Below are 27,243 nucleotides of genomic sequence, written 5' to 3'. Positions count from 1 at the left end.
TAATATTAAGTTAGTTATATAATAAGTTATATATTAATAGTAAGTAATATTAAATAATACTATATAATAATTAGTAATTTAATAGTAGATTTAACTATAGGCTTTTAAAGATATAATATACTATATAGCTACCTCTTATAATATTTATAAGTAAATAGCCTATTAAATTTAATATAAGAATAATAGAGACTATTAGTAATATAAAGCTTAAGTAAAAAAAGAGCTAATTAACTATTTTAAGCTTAAAGATTAATATAATATTATTTTTATAAATAAATACTACTAAGGTTTTAATAATAAAGGTAAGCTATATATAATATAAAAGGTTAATATAGTTAATAAGCCTTTTAATTTATAAGAGATAAAGCTATTAATAAATAAATAGCTTAAATATATATATAGCTAGGCTAATATTAGCTAGGACTTTAAAAGTAAGCTTTATTTATATAAGATAGCTATTAATATTAATAGTAAGATAACTTAAGAGTTATATCTTAATAATATCCTTAAGCCCTTTATTTATAACCTTTATTAATAAGGCTACTATTTTATTCTTAAGGAAGATAATACTTCTAGCTATAACTTAAGTAAGAATAATATTATAAAAGACTAAAAAGAAAAGGTTAATTTATAATATTACTTTAATTACTTTAATAGCTTAAATCTATTACCTATTAAAAATAATTAAAAGATCTTAAAGTAATATATCTATTATTATCCTTACTAGAATATAAATACCCTTATTAACCTTATTAAAAAAGGCTAAAATAAATTAAAGTAATTTATAATAAATCGCTAAATTAATATAATATTATAATAGCTATATAATTATATTAAAAACGATAGAAGGATAATCGGCTAATAGCTATAATAGATTCTATTAAAATAAGTAGCCTTTTCCCTATAAAATGAGATATCTTGCGTTATAATAGCCTATAAAATGGCTGTCTTACGGTCTGTGAGGCATTTGGTCAAATTCCCGGTTTTTTTGTGACCCACCTGCCAGCTGAAGCTTCTCGAAGTCCTCGCCTATAGCTGCCTACGGCTATGGCCGCAGCCGTGGGCGGGAGCCAGCAGCTTGCAGGGTCATAGACACGTGTATGTAGATGGATTGATATTGAGCTTGTAACCAACCTCAAACCTGAAAGCCATGGAAGCTTTGCAGAGACACATGGGATTTACCTTGGTTCATGCGTTTCCTGCCTTGGACATCGTGTTTAGGTGACAAGTACTGTGCATAGCTCAGCCACCATTGAGCCTGCATTTAGAGTGACCAACCGCGACTTTTATCCAATGCCACTGTAACGCAACGAAACTTACACCATGCATGTCATGAGGCAAATTTGGATACCTGAGGTGCCCATGCTTGTTCCATTTGATAAGCACTTTCTTGAGGCTTCGTCAACCGTAGCTCTGGGCCGTGGAAGAGATTGAATGGAAAATCGGATGCGCCGTTCAGGGGCGTCGCTGCCCCCCCAGTGGAGGCTTCGTCGAGCAGCCCGATTCGCACCAGTATCCGGCCCGTGAGAGAAATCACTCCGTGCCAATAGCGGTGGACGCGTGGCTGACTGTGAGAACGGTACCTGAAGGCTACAAACGTATCCAAGGTCCCGCCTCGTAAATCTGTGTCGATGAGGCGCCGCGTGGGGATCGCCGGGGCGCAGAATGTTTGCATGACAACACCAGCTGAGAAATTGGCTGTCGAGTACCCAGCAAGTACTGGCGGGGCTGTTGAGTAGCAGCATTTCCATCCGAGCAGTCCGTTCTGCTTGTCTTACAGCAAGAGAACCTAATCTGGCCAGCCACTCTCCAGAGACAAGGACCCAACCACCCCCCCTGTGACACCCAATGAGAAGCCGTATCCCCTGACGCTCCTTGACGACGTCCCCGGCTCGCGCTGGGAGTCGCGGGCGCGGGTCAGCTTTGTTTAGGGGCGATGGGCCTCTAGGATCCAGAGATGGGATGGGATGGATGGGGCCATCAGGAGTAAAGCAAGGAACGAAAGGAGACGGACCTGGAAACGGCCCGGCAACCCACTGGTTGGAACAACGCATCACGATGAGAAATGCTTATTGTTGTTGGACGGTTGTATCGTTTCTTTGAACCGAATTGAGTTTCAGCGGTCTGGCCGCTGTGAATTTCGGGCTTAGCGGGTATCACGCCTTGTAAATCCAGAAGCTCCAGCAACGGCTGGAGGCCAATGGCCCACCTGGTGATGGGACAGAAGCTCTTGGCTGTGCTGAGCAGTGCTGCTCATTCGTTGGTTTATGCAGAAAGGAGAACCCAAGACTCGTTCTCCTACTGGTGCAGCAGGTAGGTAGGTACCTATGGAACTGCCTGATTTCTCTCTCCCTCTTGTGTGATACTGTGCTTTTTGGGTTTGAATTCATCCATCGCTCCCTCCCTTTCATTTTCCACTCCTACGTTTTATGCACTAACTTAAACATACGTGTCTGCGTGGCTAAATCAAAACATAAACAAGCCATCTTTTTGGGTCTTGACTCAACCCTTTGCCCCATTAACTTTTCCATCGCTTCTGTTGTCTGTTTCTTTTACACACGAGCACGAGGGAACTTTTAATACAGAACATCCATTGGAAACGTCTTTCGATTGACCCCAAGTGGACACCCCCATGGTATCTTACAGCCACACCTAAAATTGGAGCTTCCACACCCCTGGCCTTCGCCCTGGATAACCCGGCGCCGAGACAAGCAGCGTTTCTCTCCCTGCCCGTGCGGGTTAGAACTCAAACCACCAAAAACCAACCCTCGCCTCTCCCCTTTGCTACTCTTTGCATTACGCATTGCCGACACTCGTTTTACGGCTTCGTCAAATCACTCCGTCTCGCCCTTTTTTTTTTTTTGCGACCGAGACTACCCAAGCCGGTGAATCACTTTCTCGTGATTGATTCGTCTTTTTGAACTGGAATCGACGCCGAATTACATCTTTTTCGTTGGCCTTTCTGACAAGAGTCACCTCTCCCTAAGCCATCTGACGTTTTTGACGACAACATCTTGCAGTGCCGGTCACGCTTGTTCTTCCGCCTGATCTTGAATCACATCACGCTCGTTGATCATCCACATGTGTATCTCTAGGTAAGTCGTCAACATCTAATTGCTATTATTTGTACCGTGTTATTCGTCCTCTGCTTGTCACCCTTCAGCGTGTGACGTTGGCCAGATCCGGATCAAACATGGCCCAGCAAATACCTTTGAGAGAATGCAGCTAACCATCAATCTTGACAGATAATCTAATCAACTCAACATGTCGGGATATCCGGGCGGTGGTCAACGCGACCACTATGATGATGGCTACGGCCATCCTCAAGGAGGCAACCAACAGCAAGGTGGAAACACGGATTCCTACTACCAAGACGATCAATACTATGATCAAGGCTATGACAATCGCGGTCACAATAATAATAACCCGAATAACAATAGCAACAACAACGATGGCTACTATGACGAATCGTGAGTACTGCTACTTAGGCGTATGTCTAAACTTGGCTAACTTGTCGCAGTGGTTATTACAACGCTGACCCTAACAACCCTTATCAACATGACGGAGGCTACTACGACGGCCACGACCAGTACCAAGATGGCTACTATGACAATGGCCAGGGTGGATACTACGACCAGGACTATGATCGTGGGCACCAAGCACAGGGTGCCCGTCAAGGCTCTGAGGAAGATTCTGAAACGTTCAGTGACTTCACCATGAGGTCGGACATGGCTCGCGCTGCCGAGATGGATTACTACGGCCGTGGGGATGAACGTTACAACAGCTACAATGATGGGCAGCGTGGCTATCGACCACCCTCCTCCCAAATTTCTTACGGTGGGAATCGCTCGTCTGGCGCATCAACCCCGAACTATGGTATGGACTATGGCAATGCCCTACCTCCTGGTCAGCGCTCCCGGGAACCTTATCCTGCCTGGACTTCCGATGCACAGATTCCGTTGTCGAAGGAGGAGATCGAGGACATCTTTCTTGACCTTTGTTCCAAATTCGGTTTCCAGCGAGACAGCATGCGGAACGTGTACGACCACCTGATGATCCTGCTCGACTCCCGAGCCTCTCGTATGACGCCCAACCAGGCCCTTTTATCCCTTCACGCCGACTACATTGGCGGCGATAACGCCAATTACCGCAAGTGGTACTTCGCCGCTCATCTCGACCTTGACGATGCAGTCGGATTTGCCAACGGTCTTGGAAAGGGCAGGAAGAAGAAGGGTAGTAAGAAGAAGAAGAAAGACCCCGAGGCCAGTGAAGCCGAGACTTTACAGGATCTCGAAGGTGACGAAAGTCTCGAGGCTGCTGAGTATCGCTGGAAGACACGCATGAACAAGATGTCCCAGCATGATCGAATCCGACAAATTGCTCTGTACCTTCTCTGCTGGGGCGAAGCCAACCAAGTTCGATTTATGCCAGAGTGCTTGTGTTTCATCTTCAAGTGTGCCGACGATTATCTCAATTCCCCTGCATGCCAGGCCCTCGTTGAGCCGGTGGAGGAGTTCACCTTCCTCAACAATGTCATCACTCCTCTCTACCAATACTTGAGAGACCAAGGTTACGAAATCTCTGATGGTGTGTACGTTCGACGTGAGCGTGACCACAAGAACATCATTGGCTATGACGATTGTAACCAGCTTTTTTGGTACCCTGAGGGAATTGATCGCCTCGTCCTGCACGACAAGAGCAAGCTTGTGGATGTGCCACCCGCCGAGAGATATGTTAAGCTCAAGGATGTGAACTGGAAGAAGTGCTTCTTCAAGACTTACCGCGAGTCTCGTTCCTGGTTCCATCTCCTGGTTAATTTCAACCGTATCTGGATCATCCATTTGACCATGTTCTGGTTCTACACCTCCCACAATGCCCCAAGTATCCTGATCGGTCCAAAATACGAACAGCAGCTTAACCAACAACCCTCAACAGCCAAATCATTCTCTATCGTTGGGTTTGGCGGTGCTATTGCTTCTCTTATTCAGGTTCTTGCCACTCTCGCCGAATGGGCCTATGTTCCTCGTCGTTGGGCCGGTGCCCAGCATCTTACCAAGAAGCTCTTTTTCCTGCTTTTTATCCTGGTACTCAACATCGCTCCTGGTGTCAAGGTCTTCTTTCTTGAGGGCATTGGTGGAAAGAAGATCGACACTGCCATTGGTATCGTCCATTTTGTTATCGCATTGATTACGTTTTTATTCTTTTCCGTTATGCCACTTGGAGGCCTTTTTGGCAGTTACCTTGCTACCAACAACAGGAAATACGTTGCCAGCCAAACCTTTACTGCTAGCTGGCCTACACTCCGCGGTAACGATATGGCAATGTCCTATGGACTCTGGGCTGTCGTCTTTGGCGTCAAGATGGGTGTTTCATACATCTACTTGATTCTGTCCTTCCGTGACCCTATTAGATATCTAAGCATCATGAAGGTCAACTCTTGCCAGGGAGACGCTCTTCTTCTGGGAAACCAGCTATGCAGATGGCATCCAACCATTGTTCTGGCACTGATGGCATTCACTGACGTTATCTTCTTCTTCCTGGATACATACCTTTGGTATGTCCTACTCAACACCGTCTTCTCGGTTGCCCGATCATTCTACATCGGATCTTCCATATTGACACCTTGGAGAAACGTCTTTTCCCGTCTTCCCAAGCGTGTGTACTCCAAGATTCTCGCCACCACAGACATGGAGATCAAGTACAAACCCAAGGTTCTCATTTCCCAAGTCTGGAACGCCATCGTTATCTCCATGTATCGAGAGCATCTCCTCGCTATCGAGCACGTCCAGAAGCTGTTGTACCATCAGGTTCCTTCCGAGCAGGAGGGTAAGCGAACTCTGAGGGCCCCGACCTTCTTCATCTCGCAGGAAGACCATTCTTTCAAGACCGAATATTTCCCTGCGTACAGTGAAGCCGAGCGCCGAATCTCATTCTTTGCCCAATCCCTGTCCACACCCATTCCGGAGCCTTTGCCTGTCGACAACATGCCCACGTTCACTGTCATGATTCCTCATTACGGCGAGAAGATTCTTCTGTCTCTTCGCGAAATCATTCGAGAAGACGAACCATACTCACGAGTTACACTTTTGGAATATCTGAAGCAGCTTCATCCTCATGAGTGGGATTGCTTTGTCAAGGATACCAAGATCCTCGCAGATGAGACCTCTCAATTCAATGGAGAAAATGATAAGGACGAGAAGAACACTGCCAAGAGCAAGATCGATGATCTGCCCTTCTACTGCATCGGTTTCAAGTCTTCTGCACCCGAGTACACCCTGCGCACCCGTATCTGGGCATCTCTTCGTTTCCAGACTCTCTACCGTACTATCTCTGGCTTCATGAACTACAGCCGTGCCATCAAGCTTCTGTACCGCGTTGAAAACCCCGAGGTTGTCCAAATGTTTGGTGGTAATACTGATAAGCTTGAGCGCGAGCTTGAGCGCATGGCCCGTCGTAAATTCAAGATCGTCGTTTCCATGCAGAGATTCTCCAAGTTCAAGAAGGAAGAGATGGAAAACGCCGAATTCTTGCTTCGCGCTTATCCCGACCTACAGATCGCTTATCTTGACGAAGAGCCTCCAGTTGCTGAGGGCGAAGAGCCTCGTCTGTACTCCGTTCTCATCGATGGTCACTCTGAGGTCATGGAGAACGGAATGCGACGCCCCAAGTTCCGTGTTCAGCTCTCTGGCAACCCCATTCTCGGTGACGGCAAGTCTGACAACCAGAACCACTCTATCATCTTCTACCGTGGTGAATACATTCAGCTCATCGATGCCAACCAAGACAACTATCTAGAGGAGTGTCTCAAGATCCGAAGTGTCCTCGCTGAGTTTGAGGAGATGAAGACCGACAATGTCTCCCCTTATACCCCTGGTGTCAAGAACAACGTCTCCTCACCTGTCGCTATCCTGGGTGCCCGTGAGTACATTTTCTCCGAGAATATTGGTATTCTAGGTGATATTGCTGCTGGAAAGGAACAAACATTCGGTACACTATTCGCTCGAACTATGGCACAGATTGGTGGCAAGCTTCATTATGGTCATCCTGATTTCCTCAATGGTATCTTTATGACGACTCGAGGTGGTGTTTCAAAGGCCCAGAAGGGTCTTCACTTGAACGAAGATATTTACGCTGGTATGACCGCTCTCCTCCGTGGAGGACGTATCAAGCAATGTGAATACTTCCAATGTGGAAAGGGTCGTGATTTGGGTTTCGGCTCCGTTCTCAACTTCACAACCAAGATTGGTACTGGTATGGGTGAACAATTTCTGTCTCGCGAGTACTATTACCTTGGCACTCAGCTTCCTCTGGATCGGTTCTTGTCCTTCTACTACGCCCATCCTGGTTTCCACTTGAACAACATGTTTATCATGTTTTCGGTACAGATGTTCATGATCACCATGGTTAACCTGGGAGCTCTCCGCCATGAGACTGTGGCCTGCGAGTACAACCGAAACGTTCCTATCACCGATCCTCTCTACCCCAGCGGTTGCGCCAACACTGATGCACTTACGGATTGGATTTACCGATGTATCGTGTCGATTCTTTTCGTTCTGTTCCTCTCTTTCATTCCGCTTATTGTCCAGGAACTTTCTGAACGTGGCATTTGGCGTGCTTTCATTCGATTGATGAAGCAGTTTTGCTCGTTGTCGCTCATGTTCGAAGTCTTCGTCTGTCAGATCTACGCGAACTCTGTGCAGCAGAACATTTCGTTCGGTGGTGCGCGATATATTGGTACAGGTCGTGGTTTCGCCACGGCGCGTATTCCCTTTGGTGTCTTGTACTCTCGATTCGCTGGACCAGCTATTTACTTCGGCGCTCGTTTGCTCTTGATGCTTCTGTTCGCGACCCTCACTGTCTGGAAGGGTGTCTTGATTTACTTCTGGATTACCCTTCTTGCGCTGACAATTTCGCCCTTCCTGTACAATCCCCATCAATTCGCCTGGACCGACTTTTTCATCGATTACCGAGATTACCTTCGTTGGTTGTCGCGTGGTAATTCCCGCAGCCACGCTTCATCTTGGATCTCGTACTGTCGTCTTTCTCGAACTCGTCTTACCGGTTACAAACGCAAGACACTTGGAGACCCGTCTGCCAAAGCATCAGCTGATGTCCCTCGAGCCCCATTCGCCAACATCTTTTTCAGTGAGATTTTCTCGCCATTGATGCTTGCTGTCGTGACGATTCTGCCGTATCTTTTTGTCAACGCTCAGACCGGTGTTACTAAGCAGAGCAATCCAAATTTCAGAGGCAAGATCCAACCGACGCAATCGCTAATGCGTCTACTTATCATCGCTTTTGCGCCCGTCGCCGTCAATGCAGGTGTCTTGGCTGCTATGTTCGGCATGGCCTGCTGTATGGGACCTCTCCTCAGTATGTGTTGCAAGAAGTTTGGCAGTGTTCTCGCAGCTATTGCCCATGCCTCAGCTGTGATCTTCCTCCTCATTTCCTTCCTGGGCATGTTCATTCTGGAGAGCTTCAACTTCACACGCACTGTAGCGGGTATGATCGCCGTGGTCGCGATTCAGCGCTTCTTTGTGAAGCTTATTGTTTCGACCTGTCTCACTCGTGAGTTCAAGGGCGACGCGTCTAACATCGCCTTCTGGAGCGGAAAGTGGTACTCAATGGGATGGCACACAATCTCTCAGCCTGCTCGTGAGTTTCTTTGCAAGATCACCGAACTTTCCATGTTCTCTGCCGATTTTGTTCTTGGCCACTGGCTTCTCTTCTTTATGGCGCCCGTCATCTTGATCCCTAAGATTGACACTCTTCACTCTATGATGCTGTTTTGGCTTCGTCCCAGGTATGTCTTTTCCCTTCTGTGTCTGCATTAATACTAACAGCTTGTAGTCGCCAAATTCGACCCCCTATCTACTCGATGAAACAATCTAAGCTTAGAAGAAGACGTGTCATCCGCTATGCCATCCTCTACTTTACCCTCCTGGTCGTGTTCATTGCTCTCGTTGCTGGACCTGCTGTAGTTGGTAAACTCATGGGCGAATCACTCAGCAAGACCATCGAAAAGATGATTCCTATGCCGGGTCTTGTGCAGCCCAACTATCTTCATAACAACAACACTAACAGCACCTTGGCAACTGGTATCAAGAACCCTAGTTACACCGGCGCTGGTCTCACAATGACTGGCAGCAAGCGCGTCCAGGCCTCGGCTACTGGCAAGATCAAGCTGTTTTGAGCGAAAAAAGACTGGGAGACAGGGTCTGTCTTTTTGGACATTTCTCGGACACAGTCGTCGCTCTCTGTTCCTATGCACAGAAGAAAGTTATCAAAATATGAAGTTTTTGCTTTTTCGTTTTTGCTTTTGCTTTTCAGTTCAGTACCTAGCACAGGTGGATGCGTATGTACACATTTTGCATTTTACTTAGAAGCGGAAGGGTGGTGAGAGGTGGAAAGGGGGTCAGCAACACAAGCTAGACCTGACCTGACATTCACTGGTTGAACTGAAGTGGTCTTTTTTTGTTGGCACAAGGCGCACCTTTTTAACTTATTCTAATGTGTACAATGAAAGGAAGCAACACATGGCAGAAACCTTAGACTTACATGCAAATAATGCCTTTTTTTCATTCTTTTCAATTTCCGGCCCAATGTCAAAATCTCCATTTGTAACAAATGATACAGCCATCAATCGACCAACGGTGCCTATGTATGTCCCATGATTGACTAGCACCAATGTCAGCCCACCTCCATCCTACCTTGGTACTTGTATTTGCGTATTTCATGGAGTCTCCGGTCTATCCGATCACTGCCTGGAGATGGATGGCCCGTCTTACAGCTCAGGTACCCGTTGAGCCCCTGTAAGATATGAGTGTTAGCGACCAATCAGTGCAGCCAATCATTCTCGGCGGCCTGACTCGCTTTAACTTCCTTCAGAGGGTCCTGGCGGCCCCTTTGTCGACCCATGTAGACAGGGCAATTAATTGACAGGCCATCCATCACCTTCAAAAACTCCATTTATGTTTACTTGAACTCCCTCCTGACATCAACCCACAAGGTCGACGATACAAGACTGGTCCTTTCATAATTGACAAGAACGACGCGATACGATACGAGACAAGGCGATAAAATTCGAAGCGACTACGACGTCAATATTTAAAGGACGATGGAACTTGATACCCTTCAAGCCAAACTGGGCGACATCATTGAGCAAGCCTCAGTGTACTTTCATAAAGTGCCTGGCTCCGCTGTGTTCCTTCGCTATATCAAGTCGAGTTATCAGAATGACCCCGTGCGATCCGCTATCGAGGCCGTGTTGCTACTCTTCTTCGTCCGCTACCTCCTGTCACCGTCTTACTCGACGCATAAGCAGAACTTTGTCAAGCTGAGGGAGGATGTAAGATCACTACCGAATCAACACATTTTGTAGAAATAGGATGCTAATTTGGGATGCGTCGTAGGAAATTGAAGAACTCATCGACGACTGGCAGCCCGAGCCTCTTGTCGAGGAGCAGACCGCTTTCGAAGCCAGTGAAACCGAACGCCTTCCCGTCCTCGTTGGGTAAGCACTGCTACACCTCTATGCCAGAATAAGCATCTAATGTCTTCCAATAGTCCAACTGGGCCCAAATCAAAGCTCGCTAACGGCCGAACTGTGACCAACCTCGCATCGTACAACTTCTACAACTTCAATGGGAATGACCAAATCAAGGAAAAAGCAATTCAGGTCTTACGCACCTATGGTGTTGGCCCTTGCGGCCCTCCCCAGTTCTACGGCACTCAGGACGTTCATATGAAGACCGAATCTGATATCGCCGCGTATCTGGGTACTGAGGGCTGTATCGTCTACGCTCAGGCTTTTAGCACCATCTCCAGTGTCATTCCCTCATTTTGCAAGCGTGGCGATGTCATTATCGCTGATCGAAACGTCAACTTCTCTATTCGTAAAGGTCTTGAGCAATCACGAAGCACTATCCGCTGGTTTGAACACAATGATATGGACGACTTGCAAGACGTTATGAAAGCTGTTGCCAAGGAGCAGGCCAACGCCAAAAAGCTTACTCGCCGTTTCGTCGTGACTGAGGGTCTGTTTGAGCTCTCGGGAGATTCTATCGATCTACCCCGCCTGGTTGAGCTCAAGGAGAAGTACAAGTTCCGTGTTATTCTGGATGAGACTTGGTCTTTCGGTGTTCTCGGTCGCACTGGCCGTGGTATTACTGAGGCGCAAAACGTGGATCCTCAGCAGGTTGACATGATCATTGGCTCTCTTGCTGGACCTCTCTGTGCTGGTGGTGGTTTCTGCGCTGGTCCCAAAGACGTCGTTGAGCACCAGCGTATCACCTCTTCCGCCTACACCTTCTCCGCCGCCCTCCCCGCTATGTTGGCCGTCACTGCCAGTGAGACGCTCAACTTGCTTCAGTCCAACCCTGACATCCTGTCCCAGTCGCGCGAGAATATCAAAGCTATGAAGGCGCAGCTGGATCCCCGTAGCGACTGGGTCTACTGCCCTAGCGACCCCGAGAACCCTATTATGCTTCTTGTGCTCAAGCCTGAAGTTGTCGCTGCACGCAAGCTGGGATTGGAAGACCAGGAGCGAATTTTGTGTGACTGTGTTGAAGAGGTACGTTCATTTAGTGATATGATTGAAGTAGGAACAATGGACTAACTTGTGGAAAGACACTTGCCAATGGCGTTTTGATCACGAGGACCAAGACCAGGCCGTATTCACACGCTGTCAAGCCCAAGGATGGTGCCTGGTTCGCTCAACCTGCTCTGCGAATTTGCGTTACGTCAGCGCTGTCGAAGAAGGATATTGAGAAGGCCGGTGTTACCATTCGACATGCCATCACCAAGGTCATGACCCGCAAAACGAGTAATAAGACGGTTTAAATCAGGGGCTACAAAGGCTGTTAATTTTGATGATAATCGAAAGGTGACTCAGCTTTCGTTTCATTTACGAATACAGTCGATAGTCTGTCGGGTTACTCTGAGATCTGTTGATTGTGGATGGGATCCCAGGCAGGGCAGTAGAGAGGAGACGCACCCGATAATCTACATTTTGGCAGGTAGCCATTTAGTAAGCTAATGATTAATAGATGCGGCTTTGTACGCCAGCATTGAATGACCTTCACCATCCTAGTTTCAGCCTCTGTACTTTGAGCGCAAATGTTGATCATTTTGTCTTCGACTTGTGCTTCATTGCTCAAGGGGGGTAGATGAATGTAAATCTAGAACAGAAAGATTGCTGTTTTTGAGGATATGGATTATGTGAGGAAGAAAAGAAAGGTAGAATTTGTGTGAGTTCTTTTAGGTGTCTCAGAGATATCCCTTGCCAAGTCACGCTGATGCTGCGAGCCTAAATCACAAAAGTGATTTCATCTGATCAAACAATTGCCAAAACTACCAAGGTACACATGCATCAGAGATAAGGAGGCTGTTTCATAGTTGGCCGGAAATATGAGGAACTCGGGAACCTCTTCAGCTCGCGACTCGACTGTGATGTGTCTCAGTTGTCCATTCGTGGGGAGATTACGCGGTTCGAGATTACGCGGTTTGGTAGCAAAGCAATGCATTCCAAAGAGTCAGGAACGTCATGTTCTCTCATCGTGATTCACTTTAAGGTTATGCTTCCGGGAGTCTCTGCAAAAGATGATGTCGAGGTGTTCTTTCTCAGCAAATGTTTGCGTCCGTATGTCTCGGAATCTTGCTAAAAGCTAATGATGAATGGCAGGATAAGGACGAGAGAGCTTATAAGTAAGTCATTACTTGTGGATTTTAGGACCATTAGGAGTTAAAGTAAGGTGAAGAGTGTCTCTCTCTTGTCTCTTGTAGTGGAGGTTCAGGTTGGCTTCCCAGTGGTTCAGGTGCAGACCATCCAGTTGTGCCTTCCTTCAAACCACACAAATTACCCTGTGTTGTTCTGTCCTTCCTTTCACGTTCCAGCCATAGGTACCTGTCCTGCCATTCTCTTATCTTGTGCTGAGCGGCCACTTCCTCCCTTGCTTCGGGTTCCCTCATCACCTTCATATCTACCACTTCTTCTTTTTTCTCCATTCACTCTTCAACCTTTTCTAATTTCATTGCCTTTCCTAAGACTATTCATTCTTTATTCTTCTTCTTTTAACTTCCAGACACTCTTTCATCTGATTCCTCTTCGGTTTTCTTCGATAACGGGTTATTCAGTCCCGTCTTATACACTCATTTTCTCTCGAATCACCTACCTCTTAACAATTATATTTGAGCTCTTTGTAGTAGCTCGTCCACTCTCTGATAACTCCCTGAAAACATCCGACCTACAGATCGAAATATCTAGTAATATCAACATGAAGCGTTTCTTCACTTCGGCGGTGGCTATGGCGGCGGCTGTTGCTGCTATCCCCGTCGGTAAGTAACCTACAAGGCGAGTGATAAACCAGACTGACCGTAACTGCAGGCCGACCACTTATTAAACGAGAGCCGTACGGTGCCCCTATATTGTTTCTCGAATACTCACTGACGCTATAGTAGAGTCACTACCATTACGCTGACTGCGGCTTCTACTTACACCCAAGTTGTCGCTCCAGCCACTCCGATACCTATTATTCCAACTGGAACGGCGACCTTTCCAGGAACCCCCGTGCCTGTGCCTGGCGATCAAAAACCGCCCAAGGGTAGTAGATCTAAACTGCCATGTGTCACTTGCAGCCCAAGCGGTTCTTCTGGCTCTGGGAGCTCTGGCAGTCCCGGAGGTTCAAGCGGCTCTAAACTCCCCGGCATTTCTTACGCTCCATACCGTGGTGACCACCAGTGCAAGAGCGGAGATGAGATAAAGCAAGACATTTCTGACCTTGCGGGCTCTTACTCTCTCCTCCGTATTTATGGCACCGAGTGCGACCAGGTTTCCAAGATCTATCCATGTGCCAAAGCCAACGGCATGAAGCTGTTCCTTGGTATTTGGGACATCAACGACGTCCAAAGTGAAGCCAAGTTGATCATCGATGCTATCGGTGACGATTGGGACATCGTGGACACCATCAGCGTCGGAAACGAGCTCGTCAACAATGGCGTTGCCACCCCTGCACAGGTCCTTGCCGCAGTCGACGAAGCTCGTGCGATCCTGAAAGCCGCTGGGTATAATGGCCCTGTCTTGACTGTCGATACGTTTGTGGCTGTCCAGGAGCACCCAGAACTTTGCGAGAAGAGCGAGTATTGTGCAATCAACGCCCATGCCTTCTTTGACCCTCACACTTCTGCAGATGGTGCTGGCAAGTGGCTCTCTGACACCGTCCAAGTCGTCAAGTCGAAGCTATCCAGTGACAAGCGCGTTGTGGTGTGCGAGACTGGCTGGCCCACAAAGGGTGATAGCAATGGTAATGCTGTTCCTGGATTAACTCAACAGGGTTCAGCTCTCAGGGCCATCAGAGAAGCATTTTCCAATCACCCTGATGACCTTATCCTTTTCTCTGCTTTCAACGATCACTGGAAGAAGCCAGAACCAGCAACCTTCCACGCTGAGCAGTTTTGGGGCATCGACGGCAAGGACTCAGCTTCTGAGTAGAGTAGAGCTCGAAGATTTGTTGTGTCAGCTAACCCTTCGTATCTTTGAACGGTTTGCGGCTCGGTTTTTGTTGTGAAACATCGTTCGATTTGGTATTTTTTTATTGCTTTGTGTTGTTATTGTTTCGGGGCTACGGATGCTGAGTACTGTGTTATCGCAGGACTATACGTGTTTGGTACTTAGCAGGAGCATGTGAGAGGATTGTCTACTTCTTATCGGGGTTCGACTGCCTCGTTATTTCACCTGGCTGTCTTGTTTGAAGAGTGTAAAAAGGCTTATGCTGAGTATTTTGTATGAATTGAAATTTGATTTTATTATGGTGCCGTCCGTGTTGCTGAGTGAGCGATGAGCAGCAGTTGATGTTGTGTAGTTATTCTCGATTTGACTTCAGGAGATTGATAAAACGTGTATATTTAATTCGTTTAGGAATGGAAAGTCGTCTACATAATTCAGGACACCTGCTCTTTATTCCGTTTATCATGAAACCCTCGTCATGGATCAGAGATATGTCGTCAGGGTCCACAGCCATCCGGCCATTAGATGCCAGCCACTGGCTGTCACAACCCTTAGCACTCTCGGTTTTCGTGTGATCTTTCAAATGTTCTGTAGACCATGCCACGTCTGTAACCGAGGTGTTCGCAAAAGAAGTCTCTCATAAAGACTGGCGGGATTGAGAACGGCGAGAACAGTGAAAATGGGGAGGGATCGTTGCTGGAAATATAGATAAATGCCAGAAAGAAAATTCAGACACCTTGGTAAAGAAATACATCCATCCAATGCTTGGATTTTAAATAAATAGGAAATCAAATACAAAAGTCTCCTGTGAACCAGCGATTCACAAGCTCTTGATCCACTGGCAGGTATCTCATGAATGACAAAACCTATATTGTTCTGCCCTTGTACAGACGTGATCAAATAGATGTCTCAATCAAATCCCCATCAAGCTGCTCAACATATTTCAGAAGAAGCCGCGACAGGATGCTTTCAGCAGATCCAGAGCTCGTCAACAAACTGATCGAGTTCAATAATACGAAATCGAGAACCGATGGTCTTATCCTTCAGGAGTGCGTTCCAGGCGGATGAAAGACTTGCTTTCCATGACACAACCTCAACGCTCCAGCCCATTTTCAGGGCGCGTTGAGCATATGCGAGAAAGCCATCCGAGTATTTGGCCGGCCGGGCATCCCCAGTGGCAATAACGAGTGTGCCCGGCATCTCAAAATACTGCATAACAGATTCGCCAATTCGGATTTGAAGTGTTTCGTCAACCATATCCTCGACATAGCGAAAACCGCCAGTCTCGGAAGTGGTGTGCTCGTTGGAACCAGACTGCTCAGCACGACGGCTGCGAAGGTCGACTCGATACCCAAGATCTTTCAGCTCTTGAATGAAAGGAGGTTCGCCTCGATCGGGACGCATGGAACAGCCTACGTTGAGCCATTCGGCGTAGCGATCGCGAGTAAGGAGTTCGTGGAAGAAAGGGAGGTTCATTTGGGGAAGTGGTACGAAGCGCGAAGACTCGGGAATGCCAAATCTGGCCCTCAAGGCTTTCTGGAAGCCGATAACGATGTTGGACATGTCAACGAAGACGTGAATTCCGTTGCCCGCAATAGTAGAAAAGTCGCTGCAGATCATGGAGTCAATGATGCGCTCATCGACTAGCTTGCCCATGAGACTTTCGTGTTTGGCCGAAGTCGGCAGCACATTGCTGTGAATTTCGGAGATGGGGCCGTATTTAAAAGGTTGGTACGAGAGGACATGCTTAACCGATTCTGGTCGAACAAGGTCCCAAACCACCACTTTAGGCTCGGAATTTCCTCTTGAATGGGATTTTTCTTTTGTTTTTACAACTTTGGTCTTGCTCTTCTTCGTCTCATCAAAATCCTTGAGAGGAGACTCATTCGAGCTTGGCGGTGTTGAAGCAGCAGTTGAATATGAATCGGCAGGCAACGCATCAGTGTCAGAGCCACCACCAGTCTCTGAATCGGTGATTGGGTCGAAGATTGGTCCGGCCAAAATATTGGGGACATTAACCGCCTTGGCGAGTGATACTGATTCGAGGGACGTCGTCAGTATCGTGACCGGCTGTGCCTTTACAGAGGCAACTACTGGCCGGTGCTGAGGCGTCCCATTATCTTTGAAACGAAGTTGCTCGAATAGTCTCTTGAAGTTTCCAAGTGCGGGGGGCGAGTTGGAGTCCTTGGCGATTTTCGGTTTCGGGGAGGCCCATCCCGTCAGGCTTTGCGAGTTCAATCGAGTGAAGTCTCCAAGCTTGAATAGGCCATCATGACCTATATTTCTGCTGTCCGGTGGCTCGTGAAGAGGATCATCTGTTGAAGTTGTCGTTGTAGATGCCATAGTAACCATTAAAAGCGGCCGTGCACATGGAGACGTATGTGAGGTTGAGATCAATATTGATGGTACTCACGTCTATCCGAGACGTGAGCTGGTCTGTGAAAGATGTCCAAAGAATTGGCAATGCTCGGATACTGCAAAAACGAATTGAAAGGCAAGAAAGATTTCGATAGGGCAATTTGCCACAACTGAGCTGAGATTGCACAAAGATCGAAAACAAACAGAAACTGGAGCTGGAACCACGAGATATAGGTCAGACTAGTTAAAATGCCACAGTAGATTCCAGATTGATGCTAATCAAAGATGTAATGCGTCAGATTTCGCCGCTTGAGCGAAGCCAAAATGGATGATGGGGTTGATCAGGTGCGGAGCGGAAGATGGAGCCACCAAGCGTCTTACGAGGCCAAAAAGAAGTGCAATTAATGACTGGATTAGAAAACAAAGTCAAGAAGAAGAAGATGGTGATAAAATGAAAATATGCAAAGACAGAGATGAGAGAGAATCGATGAGATGAAGAGGAAGGAGAGAATATAAGACTACATGCGTTGGGCGTTGATATGGAGAAAGTTCGAAGTTGGTGATGAGTCAATTGGGCGATGCGCTGGACTGGACTGGAGGGGGGCCTGGGCTGCTGACGCTCCTGGGATCCAATCCGATGTGGCGGGTTATCAGCCAATCAAACCGTGGAAAACGTGGTTATTGATGGTGTTGCACTTTACGCGAGCAGATTCAAGTTTTGCCACCTCTAGTCTTGATAAACACGTGAACAAGAAGTGCCAGCTACAGTAGTTGTTTGATCTGACACACGTAATAATTAAATTCATCGATTAATCAACTGCATCTCCTTCACCCAGAATGTTCGCAATGGAGCGGAGATTTGTCGAAATTCATCTCGACTTACCATACCATGGGTGGTGCTAAAATTCACGTGTAACCTATCACCCAAATGCCTGCCACTAGAAGCCTCTCCCTCTCTGCTCCACGGCGCAATATCGTGAACAAGGACAATGCCAATATGTGGAAAACGTGACTATAATTATAACCTGGCCATGCTCCAAATAAGAAGACCTGCACTCTTAGGCATAATCCATTTACAGACCGAGTCTTTGCCATTTTTTATATGAATGAGCATCAAGTTCGACCCATGTCTCATCATCTCTCCATCCGTGACTAATAACTTGTCGCTAACCGCAGACATCATTCGGCGAAGACTACGCAGCGGATCACATCTTTGCCATGTTGCGTTTTTATCATCGCCGGAAGTCAATACTTGCTCGGTGTGAGTCGATGCTGGGCCGCACCGAGCTGCTTGAGCTTCGCCTTCGCCTTGCCCGCTCCTCGTTTGGATCAGCAGGGTTTAGACCTGTTGACTTTGCAAACATGTTCAGGACGTCGGTCAGCGAGATGACGCCAGTGAGTCTGCCCGACAGACGGGCACCTGCCATGGCAGATGCCGGTACAGCAGCAGTAGGGACTGGTGACGCTGGCACGGCAGCAGTAGGCACAGGTGATGGAGGTGCAGCATGAGTGGATGTCGATGCAAGCGCAGCCGGAGGTGGATGCGTCGGGGTCGTAAAAGATTGAGGCCCCATCAGGGGGGTAGCAGGAGCCGAAGGCGATGGTGATGCCGACTCGACTACCCACATCCTGTGCGATCGAGTCGCAACAAGCTTGGCGACAGTATGGGCTAGCGTCGAGTACGGGTTGACGTAGAACACGGGGAAAGCGTCGCGCCCATGTTCAACTCCTCGCTCGTTAAGAATCACCGATATGAAATTCATGCACGATGAGTTGAGTAGGTGAGCGTTGGAACTCTTGGTCAAGTGCCGAACATCTTTGGTCGAAATATTGCCAACAACATTCAGGCCGTTATCGACAACAGCCACACTTGTGAGGCCTTCATTGTGCATAAGTATAAGGGCTTCTGACAATGGTGCATCAGAGCTGTCGCTAGTCAGTATTGAGTTCCATTCAGGGCAATGTTGCAACTCACTTGACAGAGACGATGTCCTTGGTGCCTACACCTAAATCACGAAGCATAGCAGGGTACAGCCGATCGATAGAGGGGAAATTGACGCCCTCATTCCAGAAGAACTCAACAATTCGAAGTTGGCTTGCAATGCCAACGACTTCGCCACTGGTGGCTGTCACCATGAGACGGTGAATGCCACTGCCTAGAATCTGAATGGCTTGGGCAAGCTTCTCTTCGCTGGGTAACGCAACAAGGGATTCCTTACGGAACAAGGGAATGACATCTCGCAAAGGAATCTGGCCACCTTCCTGAGCTTTGGCCAATATCGAGTTGAAAAGCTCAACTTGATCGTCCTCTGGCTTGGCCAAGCCGACAACGACAAGCAGATATACGTTCAAGTCGGTGTAATCGAATGTGGAGACGGCGGTATGAGTAGAAGCATCCTCGCGCACCAGCACAACGTTTGTGTGGCTTTTAAGAAGTGCCTACAAAATTCGTGTTAGCATGACTACCGGTAGCAATCGCTCTCCAAGTCTGCCTTTTTGATACGACTTTCATGAAGCTATGGGCTTTCATACCTTGGTAGCTTCCTCGACGCTAGTGTCAAACTCCACCCACTTTATGTCGTCTGGAGACACAAGCTCTCCAACAGATACATCTCGCCAATCGCGGCCAGCAAATTTGGGGTTCGCGTGCTTGTTTCCGGCTGGAGGATGGCTCAGAAGCTCCTGGAGAGCAGCCTGTGTGAAAGAAGGATGTCGCTGGGATCGTGGTGAAGATGGCGCATTTCGCAGGTTCTCGGCGAAGCTCTGGCGATGGGCGGAAATGGAGCTTGGCCCAGAACCGGCGGATATAGAAACTGAAGGCGATCGCTGGGAAAGGGTAGGTGGCTTCTGGGACGATGAAGAGCCCGAGGCAGCACTGTTAAGACTAGTTGAGCTGGTTGCGCGGGTGTCCTTGAGCTCGCGAGATGGTGAGGGGTCCATGGTTGTAAATTCGTTGACGAACAGCTGATGAATTGGCTGATAAGAGTGATTGCCAGACCGGTCTAGTCAGAGGCGAAGATAAGACACGGTCTCGGTGGGGTATTTAAGGAGCGCTGTGTATACTGCAAGCGGCAGATTAATGGTGAGATGACGATGAAAAAATGGTTTGTCGCAACAGTTGACAGATGGAATGATGATTGTGGCACAGAGATGAACGAGGGAGTGGAGGGCGTAGACAGGATCAGAGAACGGTTGGATGATTATGATCTGGATAAATCTTGATAAGTACGAGTCATAAGCTAGGTACTCAAGAGTCAGGACACAAAAAGTCAGACGGACATTCGCAAAGTGACGAGCAATATTTGAGAGTCGGACAGATGAAGTGGAATGGTTTTCTGGCGGAGGTTGGCCTGAAGACTGAACAGTCCCGAGGGGCACGAGGTTACTATTACAGTTACGATCCAATAGAAGGGGGTGAGTGGGCGGGGGAAAGGTTCCATTCCTTTGGCATGATGACATAGCACTTCACCTACCTACCTGGTCCTGGGGCAGTGGAGTGCCCCGCGATACTGGGGGCCGGCCCATCAGGACCTCAACCTTCAGTGCTGCATTTCCCATTCTTATGGGTGAATGTTGGAGTAGAAATGATACCGGCTTAGTAGTACTTAATATAGCCAGTAGGTATGGATATCTGAGGTACTAATCGAATGCAACTTGGTGATTAAGAGGCACCTTTGAAACGTGTTTTTAAACTGTTCTCCCAAGTATAAATTAACACCAACATGAGGCACCTGGCGACCCATTCCAACCCTGGTCCGAACGTCTTCGCAATGACTCGACAGAGCTGATCAGCGCATTGCTCGACATGGCCATACACAGGTAGAGGTATAATAATGTTAGCGAGGAACTGTACGTAGCCAAGCTTGCACCCAAGGCCTGATTAGGTTCCATTAAACAAGACAGGACGATATACTTATTGTATTTAACTGTATGGCGATGCCCAAGTCTTCTCAATTTACTTGAAATTTCTCAATAATAAGCATCCATCTAAATCATAAATTCAAATGATCATATCAAGGTTTCCCTAATGACTAACAACTAACCTCCCCACAAGAACACACATGGACTGACACAACAACGACTGAACTCTATGATGAGGGCAATAGAAGAAGCTTCGACTGAGCTGCACGCACAGTAGCTGCTTCTTACAGGACAATATATGTTGATGTATGTTGTGCAAGATCTCTGTGAAACACAGGCCTAAATCTCATTTTATGTAGTTGACTTACAATCATAGGTTCGAACGGGTTGCCTGGTTTTTCAAGGGTCTAGGTGCTGGGAGTACTGAATACAGGTGACAGAACAGTATTACATGCCCTCTTATAGGCTTGCCTTCTATGCTCTCGAACTCGACGAAGCATCCTTGATCTTGAACGCATATTTTTTATTTATTTTTTTTAAAAAAGAGAGACGGACAATTAGGTAATCACTAACAGCCTGGTGGGAGGTCAGAGGCTCCCTAGCTTTGTTGTCATGATAAAAAAAAAAACCAGTGAGGTAAATATCATGAAAGAGGAGGTTAGTTAGATGTTTCACGAGACAAATCCATTAGTAACGAAGGACATTTTTGGCGGTGTCGCGGGGTCGCAGCTTTAGCAGTAGAGCTACTCGAATGAACAAAAGAATGCATTTCTTTGCCTGGCTTTTTAAAAAGCTCTTTGTCTACCAAGGTAGGTATGTAGGTACCAACCTGAGTACACTAGTACTCTCTGACTGTTAGGCGATCAAAAAGACGCTTTGCCCGACGGGCTCTGAATATCCTCATACAGTTATAAGGGATCATTAGAACATGCCACTAATAGGGATTTTATAGTAGTGTTGTTCCTAGGATGGAACTGCGGGCAAATGGGCTCACATCTGAGAGTTGTGTTATCGATAAAAGATAGAGAGAAAAATAAACAATCAACGACCCCGAAAAGATGACACTAGCGACTGGCTGGTTACCACGCACCCTTTGTTTTTTTTTCTTTTCCTTTGGGCTCAATCAAGTTGCACGTGAAGTATCTTTGCTGCAAACTTAGCAGCTGAGGTACTTTAGTGGCCCTTGAAACTTGGGCTTCCCCTCCCCCACTTTGATTTTGCTCCCACCTCATCCATCCCTCTCTTCTTTCTTTCCCATCTCCCACCACTTGGGATCTTGGAAATCTCGTCCCTCATATCCAAGCCGCGGCGATCAGAGCCTACGAATACCCGAGGCTCGTAGCTTCCTTTTAGCCCTTCTTTATCTTACCTAGTTTACAGTTGCCACCTTTACTTTCCTGGCAGCCCTCGACCGAAACTTAACTTTCTTTCGTGTCTGCTGGTGGACATCACCATCAGCATCCCTCCACGACAATGTCTCTGCTTCCGCAAGATGTCCACGCAGAGCTTTCACAGCTTCTGCAGGCTCTGCAGTCCCCCGACAATAGTATACGATCTCAAGCCGAAGAGCATTTGCAGAACAACTGGACCGCCAGTCGTCCCGAGGTTCTGTTGATGGGACTGGCGGAACAAATTCAAGGCGCTGGCGACAATGCGACCCGATCCTTCGCCGCTGTTATCTTCCGTCGAATTGCTTCCAAGACCCGCAAGAATGATGCTGGAGAGAGCATGGACCTTTTTCTCTCCCTGACCAAGGACCAAGCCGCCGTCATTCGTCAGAAGCTTCTCGAGACACTCGCCGCTGAGTCTGATCGTCTCGTTCGCAACAAGATTAGTGATTCTGTTGCCGAGCTTGCCAGACAATACACAGAGAATGGTTAGTACTGCACCTCTCAGGGTTGCTCAATACACGCTTGGACTTCGCTAAATGTGCTCTGCAATAGGTGATGCTTGGCCCGATTTGCTCAGTGCTCTTTTCCAGCTCAGCCAAGCGCCCGAGGCCGAGAAGCGAGAAAATGCGTTCCGAGTGTTTGCCACAACTCCTGCAATCATCGAGAAGCAGCACGAGGAAGCAGTTCTCCAAGCTTTCCAAAAAGGCTTCAAGGACGACGCCGTTATGGTATAGACCCCTCCCCGCGGGGCAGATATTTTGCCCATACTGTATATCATTGCGCCGCTAACGACAGCTGCAGGTCCGCCTTGCCGCCATGGAAGCCTTTGCTTCATTCTTCCGAACCATCAGCAAGAAGGGACAGGCCAAATACTACGCCCTTATTCCTGATGTGCTCAACATTCTCCCTCCGATCAAGGATACGCAGGACTCCGACGACCTCAGCAAGGCGCTACTTGCTCTTATCGATCTCGCCGAGTCAGCTCCCAAGATGTTCAAGCCTCTCTTTTCAAACCTTGTTCAATTCAGCATCTCTGTAGTCCAGGACAAGGAACTCGATAACATCTGCCGCCAGAACGCCCTGGAGCTTATGGCCACCTTTGCCGACTATGCGCCCTCTGTTTGCCGAAAGGACCCCTCCTACACAAACGATATGATTACGCAGTGTTTGAGTCTCATGACGGATCTTGGTGAAGATGATGACGATGCATCTGAGTGGATGGCGTCGGACGATGTACGTGCTTGAAAAATGTCACCCGCCTTCAGAGCGATTTTGTAACTAACGACTTCGCAGTTTGACCAGGACGAGAGTGATCAGAACCATGTTGCTGGTGAGCAGACCATGGATCGACTTGCAAACAAGCTTGGTGGCCAGACCATCCTGGCTCCTACTTTCAACTGGCTCCCTCGAATGATGACTTCCATGGCCTGGAGGGACAGGCACGCTGCTCTGATGGCTATCTCAGCCATCTCGGAAGGTTGTCGCGATCTCATGATTGGTGAGCTCAGCCAGGTGCTTGATTTGGTGGTTCCCGCACTCCAAGATCCTCACCCCCGAGTTCGATGGGCTGGCTGCAATGCTCTCGGTCAGATGAGCACCGACTTTGCCCCCAAAATGCAAACCGACTACTACGACCGTGTTCTCAAGGCCATTGTTCCTGTCTTGAGCTCCCCCGAGGGTCGAGTCAAGTCCCATGCAGCTGCTGCTCTTGTCAACTTCTGTGAGGAGGCTGAGAAGGCCACTCTTGAGCCATATCTGGATGAGCTTCTGTCACAACTTTTTCAGCTTCTTCAGAACGACAAGCGATACGTCCAGGAGCAAGCTCTTTCGACAATTGCCACCATTGCTGATGCTGCCGAGGCGGCCTTTTCCAAGTACTACGATACTCTTATGCCTCTCCTTGTTAACGTTCTCCAGAACCAAAGCGAGAAGGAGTACCGACTTCTGCGCGCCAAGGCCATGGAATGTGCTACGTTGATTGCCCTGGCTGTCGGAAAGGAACGCCTTGGCCAGGACGCCATGACCCTTGTCAACCTCCTCGCCAATATCCAGGCCAACATCACCGACGCTGATGACCCTCAGGCACAGTACCTCATGCACTGCTGGGGCCGTATGTGCCGTGTCCTTGGATCCGATTTCCTCCCCTTCCTTCATAACGTCATGCCCCCACTACTTGAACTTGCTGTAGCCAAGGCTGATATTCAGCTGCTGGATGACGATGACCAGGTCGAGCAGATGCAGAACGAGGAAGGTTGGGAGCTTGTTCCCCTTAAGGGTAAGATGATTGGTATCAAGACGAGTACCATGGACGATAAACATATGGCCATAGAACTCTTGGTTGTCTACGCCCAGGTTCTAGAGGCTTCCTTTGCGCCCTATGTCTCGGAGATTATGGAAAAGATTGCCCTTCCCGGTCTTGCATTCTTCTTCCATGACCCTGTCAGATACATCTCCGCCAAGCTTGTCCCTCAGCTCCTGAGTTCCTACAAGAAAGCCTACGGCCCTCAATCTGCCGAACTCCGTGGTTTGTGGAATGCCACCGTCGACAAGCTTCTCGAGGTCCTGACTGCAGAACCTGCTATTGACACTCTTGCCGAGATGTATCAATGCTTCTACGAGTCTGTTGAGGTTGTAGGAAGGGAATGTCTTTCTGGCGATCATCTAAACCGGTTTATCGACTCCGTTCACTCTGCACTTGAGGACTACAAGGATCGTGTTGCGCAACGTGAGCAGGACAAAGAAGGAGCCACCGCCGATGACGTGGAGGATGAGGCTGAAGATACTCTGATGGCCATTGAGGACGATCAGACCCTGCTCTCGGATATGAACAAAGCATTCCACGCCATCTTCAAGAACCACGGCGCCGCATTCTTGCCTGCTTGGGGGCGCCTGATGACTACATATGAGGGTTTCCTCAGCTCTCCTGACCCCACCCAGCGACAATGGGGTTTGTGCATCATGGATGATGTCCTCGAATACTGTGGCCCCGAAAGCACACAGTATGCCAACTTCATCACACAACCTTTGATTGACGGCTGCCGAGACCCTTCTCCGGCCATCCGTCAGGCGGCGGCCTACGGCATCGGAGTGGCAGCGCACCGAGGTGGGGCACCATGGGCACAATTCTTAGGGAGCTCAGTACCGTTTCTCTTCCAAGTTACCCAGGTTCCCGATGCTCGCAACGAGGACAATGTGTATGCGACCGAGAACGCGTGCGCAGCTATCGCCAAGATTCTTCACTACAACTCCAGCACCGTCAATGATGTGCAAAATGTGATCACACAATGGGTCGAGACCCTGCCGGTGATAAATGATGAGGAGGCGGCCCCCTATGCTTATGCATACTTGGCTGAACTGATTGAAAAGTAAGTATTTTGTTGTTTTAGTCTACATTTTGTGGCCCACAAGAGCTGACATATCATCTTTCACCTTTTAGGCAACACCCAGCTGTTGTTAACCAGGTTGGCAAGGTTTTCGTTTTCATTGCTCAGGCCCTTGAGGCAGAGACGCTGGTGGGACAGACAGCCAACCGTGTAGTCCAAGTTACCAAAGGACTCCTGCAGTCGACTTCGGTTGACCCTTCACCGCTCCTGCAACAATTCTCTCCTCAGGCGCAACAAACTATCATGGGATTCTTCAACTAGACGTGGACTTCATCAGTATTGGTTATTGCGAAGCGCCGCGTGGCTGGGATCCAATGAGCGGCGATGGAAGTTATTCATATGGAGTCACGAAGCATGAGTCTAAAAGAGTAAGGTCGGATTGATAAGCGTGCGAATTTTACGAGGGGACATGAATTTTGTTTCCAGATGATACCGAAGTGATCGCCACAAGGTGCCAGCTCCAGACCAGGAACCCGGTCAGCTGTCAAGCGCTTGTGGCAGACGAACATCCACAGGGCGATGCTGGTATCGATGCGACAGGGTGTGACACTCCTAGCTTGGCTAGGGCGGGTTCAAAATCAGCATCAAAAGAATTGTCATGCTCTAGGCATAGGCAAGAGAAGAGATAGAGTACGTCGGTTCCAGGCGTCGAGGTAAAAACAAGAGGGCTTTTTGATTAGGAAGGTTATATACTTGACATCGCAAGGCGCCTTTTAATGCTATATTAGAGTTATGAATATGCTCATCATCATTTTGAATAATCAGTTTATTTGCTGTGGTGATTATTTTGTCAATGTACAGTTTCTCATCAATGCCTTTGCATGGTATTCTATGATGACTCGAAGACTTTGAAATGCATGGCTAGACCACAATGGCGAAATACTGCTGCTGATAGTAGTGGGACAGTGTACCGGAAACCCATTCATTACTGCACTTCGCCCAACAGGCTAAGGGAGAGAGATGGAATGGTTATCTTGTCTTATCTTTAGATGCGGGACGGCTGGGGCCCAACCGCCATGTCGGTGATACTCCAGGACACAATGGCCTAGTTGAGTTATAATCTGTATACGTTGAATGAGACCATTTTTGAAGGCAAAGCCGCTCGCATTATTTCGAATGGATGAGTTGACCTCCAATGTCTGGGCTGCAATCGCCTCTGCCCGTTTTACTGGTGGTCTAGGCTTCAATAACTCTAGTTGGCTGTTACAGACAAGAAACGCTTTCAGGCATGATGAGTATTCGTTATTCGCAAATGCAACTTGCTGGAGAGGTTTGGATAATCCACGTACAGTTTCTCAAGCCTTGCCCCATATGTACCTTGGCAACATTTAACTCTGGACTTTGATGGTAAGCGTACAGGCGTTGGCGGTGAAAACGCTCTGTTAATTGCAACCAATGTATCCGTACGGATATGCCATGTACAGAGTAGGGGCCAATCAAAATCAACATCCCAGCTTTTGGGCCAAGAAACTTAACAGCCCAAGGATCTGGCCTAAAATGATATAGACTGGAATATTAATTTTATATCTTATGTTCTCTCCAGCCAAGTATTCTGGTCTCTCGCGAGTTGGACACTGCAGCAGGTCCCTGCCATTGGGCATGCTGCCAAAGTGCCTACTATCTATCTCTATATCTAGTAGAGCCTACCAGGTAGGTAGCCACCTCGAGGGGTGTGTCGAACTATTGATCCTCACACTTGATTTTTTGTGGCCTGCAAGGAACGGCCGGGTGTGCTAGTGATTTAGAG

General features: G+C 48.0%; 7 protein-coding genes across 7 annotated transcripts, besides 6 other annotated features; 5 read left to right on the top strand and 2 right to left on the bottom strand.

The window, feature by feature from the left end:
• Positions 1-84: a repeat region.
• Positions 15-94: a repeat region.
• Positions 75-662, top strand: FPSE_10798 (uncharacterized protein; the record flags this gene model as incomplete). The annotated part of the gene is made up of 5 exons (XM_061988459.1): positions 75-84; positions 288-302; positions 456-470; positions 560-587; positions 658-662. Coding segments are annotated over 5 exons (73 nt in total), but the record flags the coding sequence as incomplete, so codon positions are not given.
• Positions 225-279: a repeat region.
• Positions 249-301: a repeat region.
• Positions 663-763: 101 nt separating the features above from the next.
• Positions 764-840: a repeat region.
• A 2,424-nt stretch (positions 841-3,264) lies between these two features.
• On the top strand, positions 3,265-9,193 carry FPSE_10797 (uncharacterized protein; the record flags this gene model as incomplete). The annotated part of the gene is made up of 3 exons (XM_009263914.1): positions 3,265-3,470; positions 3,521-8,803; positions 8,851-9,193. 3 exons carry the CDS (start codon positions 3,265-3,267, stop codon positions 9,191-9,193), a joined length of 5,832 nt encoding a protein of 1,943 aa, XP_009262189.1.
• A 924-nt stretch (positions 9,194-10,117) lies between these two features.
• On the top strand, positions 10,118-11,841 carry FPSE_10796 (uncharacterized protein; the record flags this gene model as incomplete). The annotated part of the gene is made up of 4 exons (XM_009263913.1): positions 10,118-10,348; positions 10,413-10,513; positions 10,567-11,572; positions 11,629-11,841. 4 exons carry the CDS (start codon positions 10,118-10,120, stop codon positions 11,839-11,841), a joined length of 1,551 nt encoding a protein of 516 aa, XP_009262188.1.
• Positions 11,842-13,274: 1,433 nt separating this feature from the next.
• FPSE_10795 (uncharacterized protein) lies at positions 13,275-14,488 on the top strand (the record flags this gene model as incomplete). The annotated part of the gene is made up of 3 exons (XM_009263912.1): positions 13,275-13,335; positions 13,385-13,409; positions 13,459-14,488. 3 exons carry the CDS (start codon positions 13,275-13,277, stop codon positions 14,486-14,488), a joined length of 1,116 nt encoding a protein of 371 aa, XP_009262187.1.
• A 984-nt stretch (positions 14,489-15,472) lies between these two features.
• FPSE_10794 (uncharacterized protein) lies at positions 15,473-16,846 on the bottom strand (the record flags this gene model as incomplete). Its single annotated transcript, XM_009263911.1, has 1 exon — positions 15,473-16,846. The coding sequence occupies one exon, from the start codon at positions 16,844-16,846 to the stop codon at positions 15,473-15,475; it is 1,374 nt and encodes a 457-aa protein (XP_009262186.1).
• A 1,247-nt stretch (positions 16,847-18,093) lies between these two features.
• On the bottom strand, positions 18,094-19,801 carry FPSE_10793 (uncharacterized protein; the record flags this gene model as incomplete). The annotated part of the gene is made up of 3 exons (XM_009263910.1): positions 18,094-18,787; positions 18,837-19,300; positions 19,394-19,801. The coding sequence occupies 3 exons, from the start codon at positions 19,799-19,801 to the stop codon at positions 18,094-18,096; spliced, it is 1,566 nt and encodes a 521-aa protein (XP_009262185.1).
• A 1,437-nt stretch (positions 19,802-21,238) lies between these two features.
• Positions 21,239-21,266: a repeat region.
• Positions 21,267-22,195: 929 nt separating this feature from the next.
• FPSE_10792 (uncharacterized protein) lies at positions 22,196-25,757 on the top strand (the record flags this gene model as incomplete). The annotated part of the gene is made up of 5 exons (XM_009263909.1): positions 22,196-22,598; positions 22,666-22,841; positions 22,915-23,346; positions 23,407-25,478; positions 25,550-25,757. The coding sequence occupies 5 exons, from the start codon at positions 22,196-22,198 to the stop codon at positions 25,755-25,757; spliced, it is 3,291 nt and encodes a 1,096-aa protein (XP_009262184.1).
• Positions 25,758-27,243: the final 1,486 nt, after the last annotated feature.

Source organism: Fusarium pseudograminearum, chromosome 4 (assembly GCF_000303195.2).
Source record: "Fusarium pseudograminearum CS3096 chromosome 4, whole genome shotgun sequence".
NCBI lineage: Eukaryota > Fungi > Ascomycota > Sordariomycetes > Hypocreales > Nectriaceae > Fusarium > Fusarium pseudograminearum.
The sequence above is the reverse complement of the archived record's forward strand: the minus strand, read 5'-3'. Positions and strand labels throughout refer to the sequence as shown.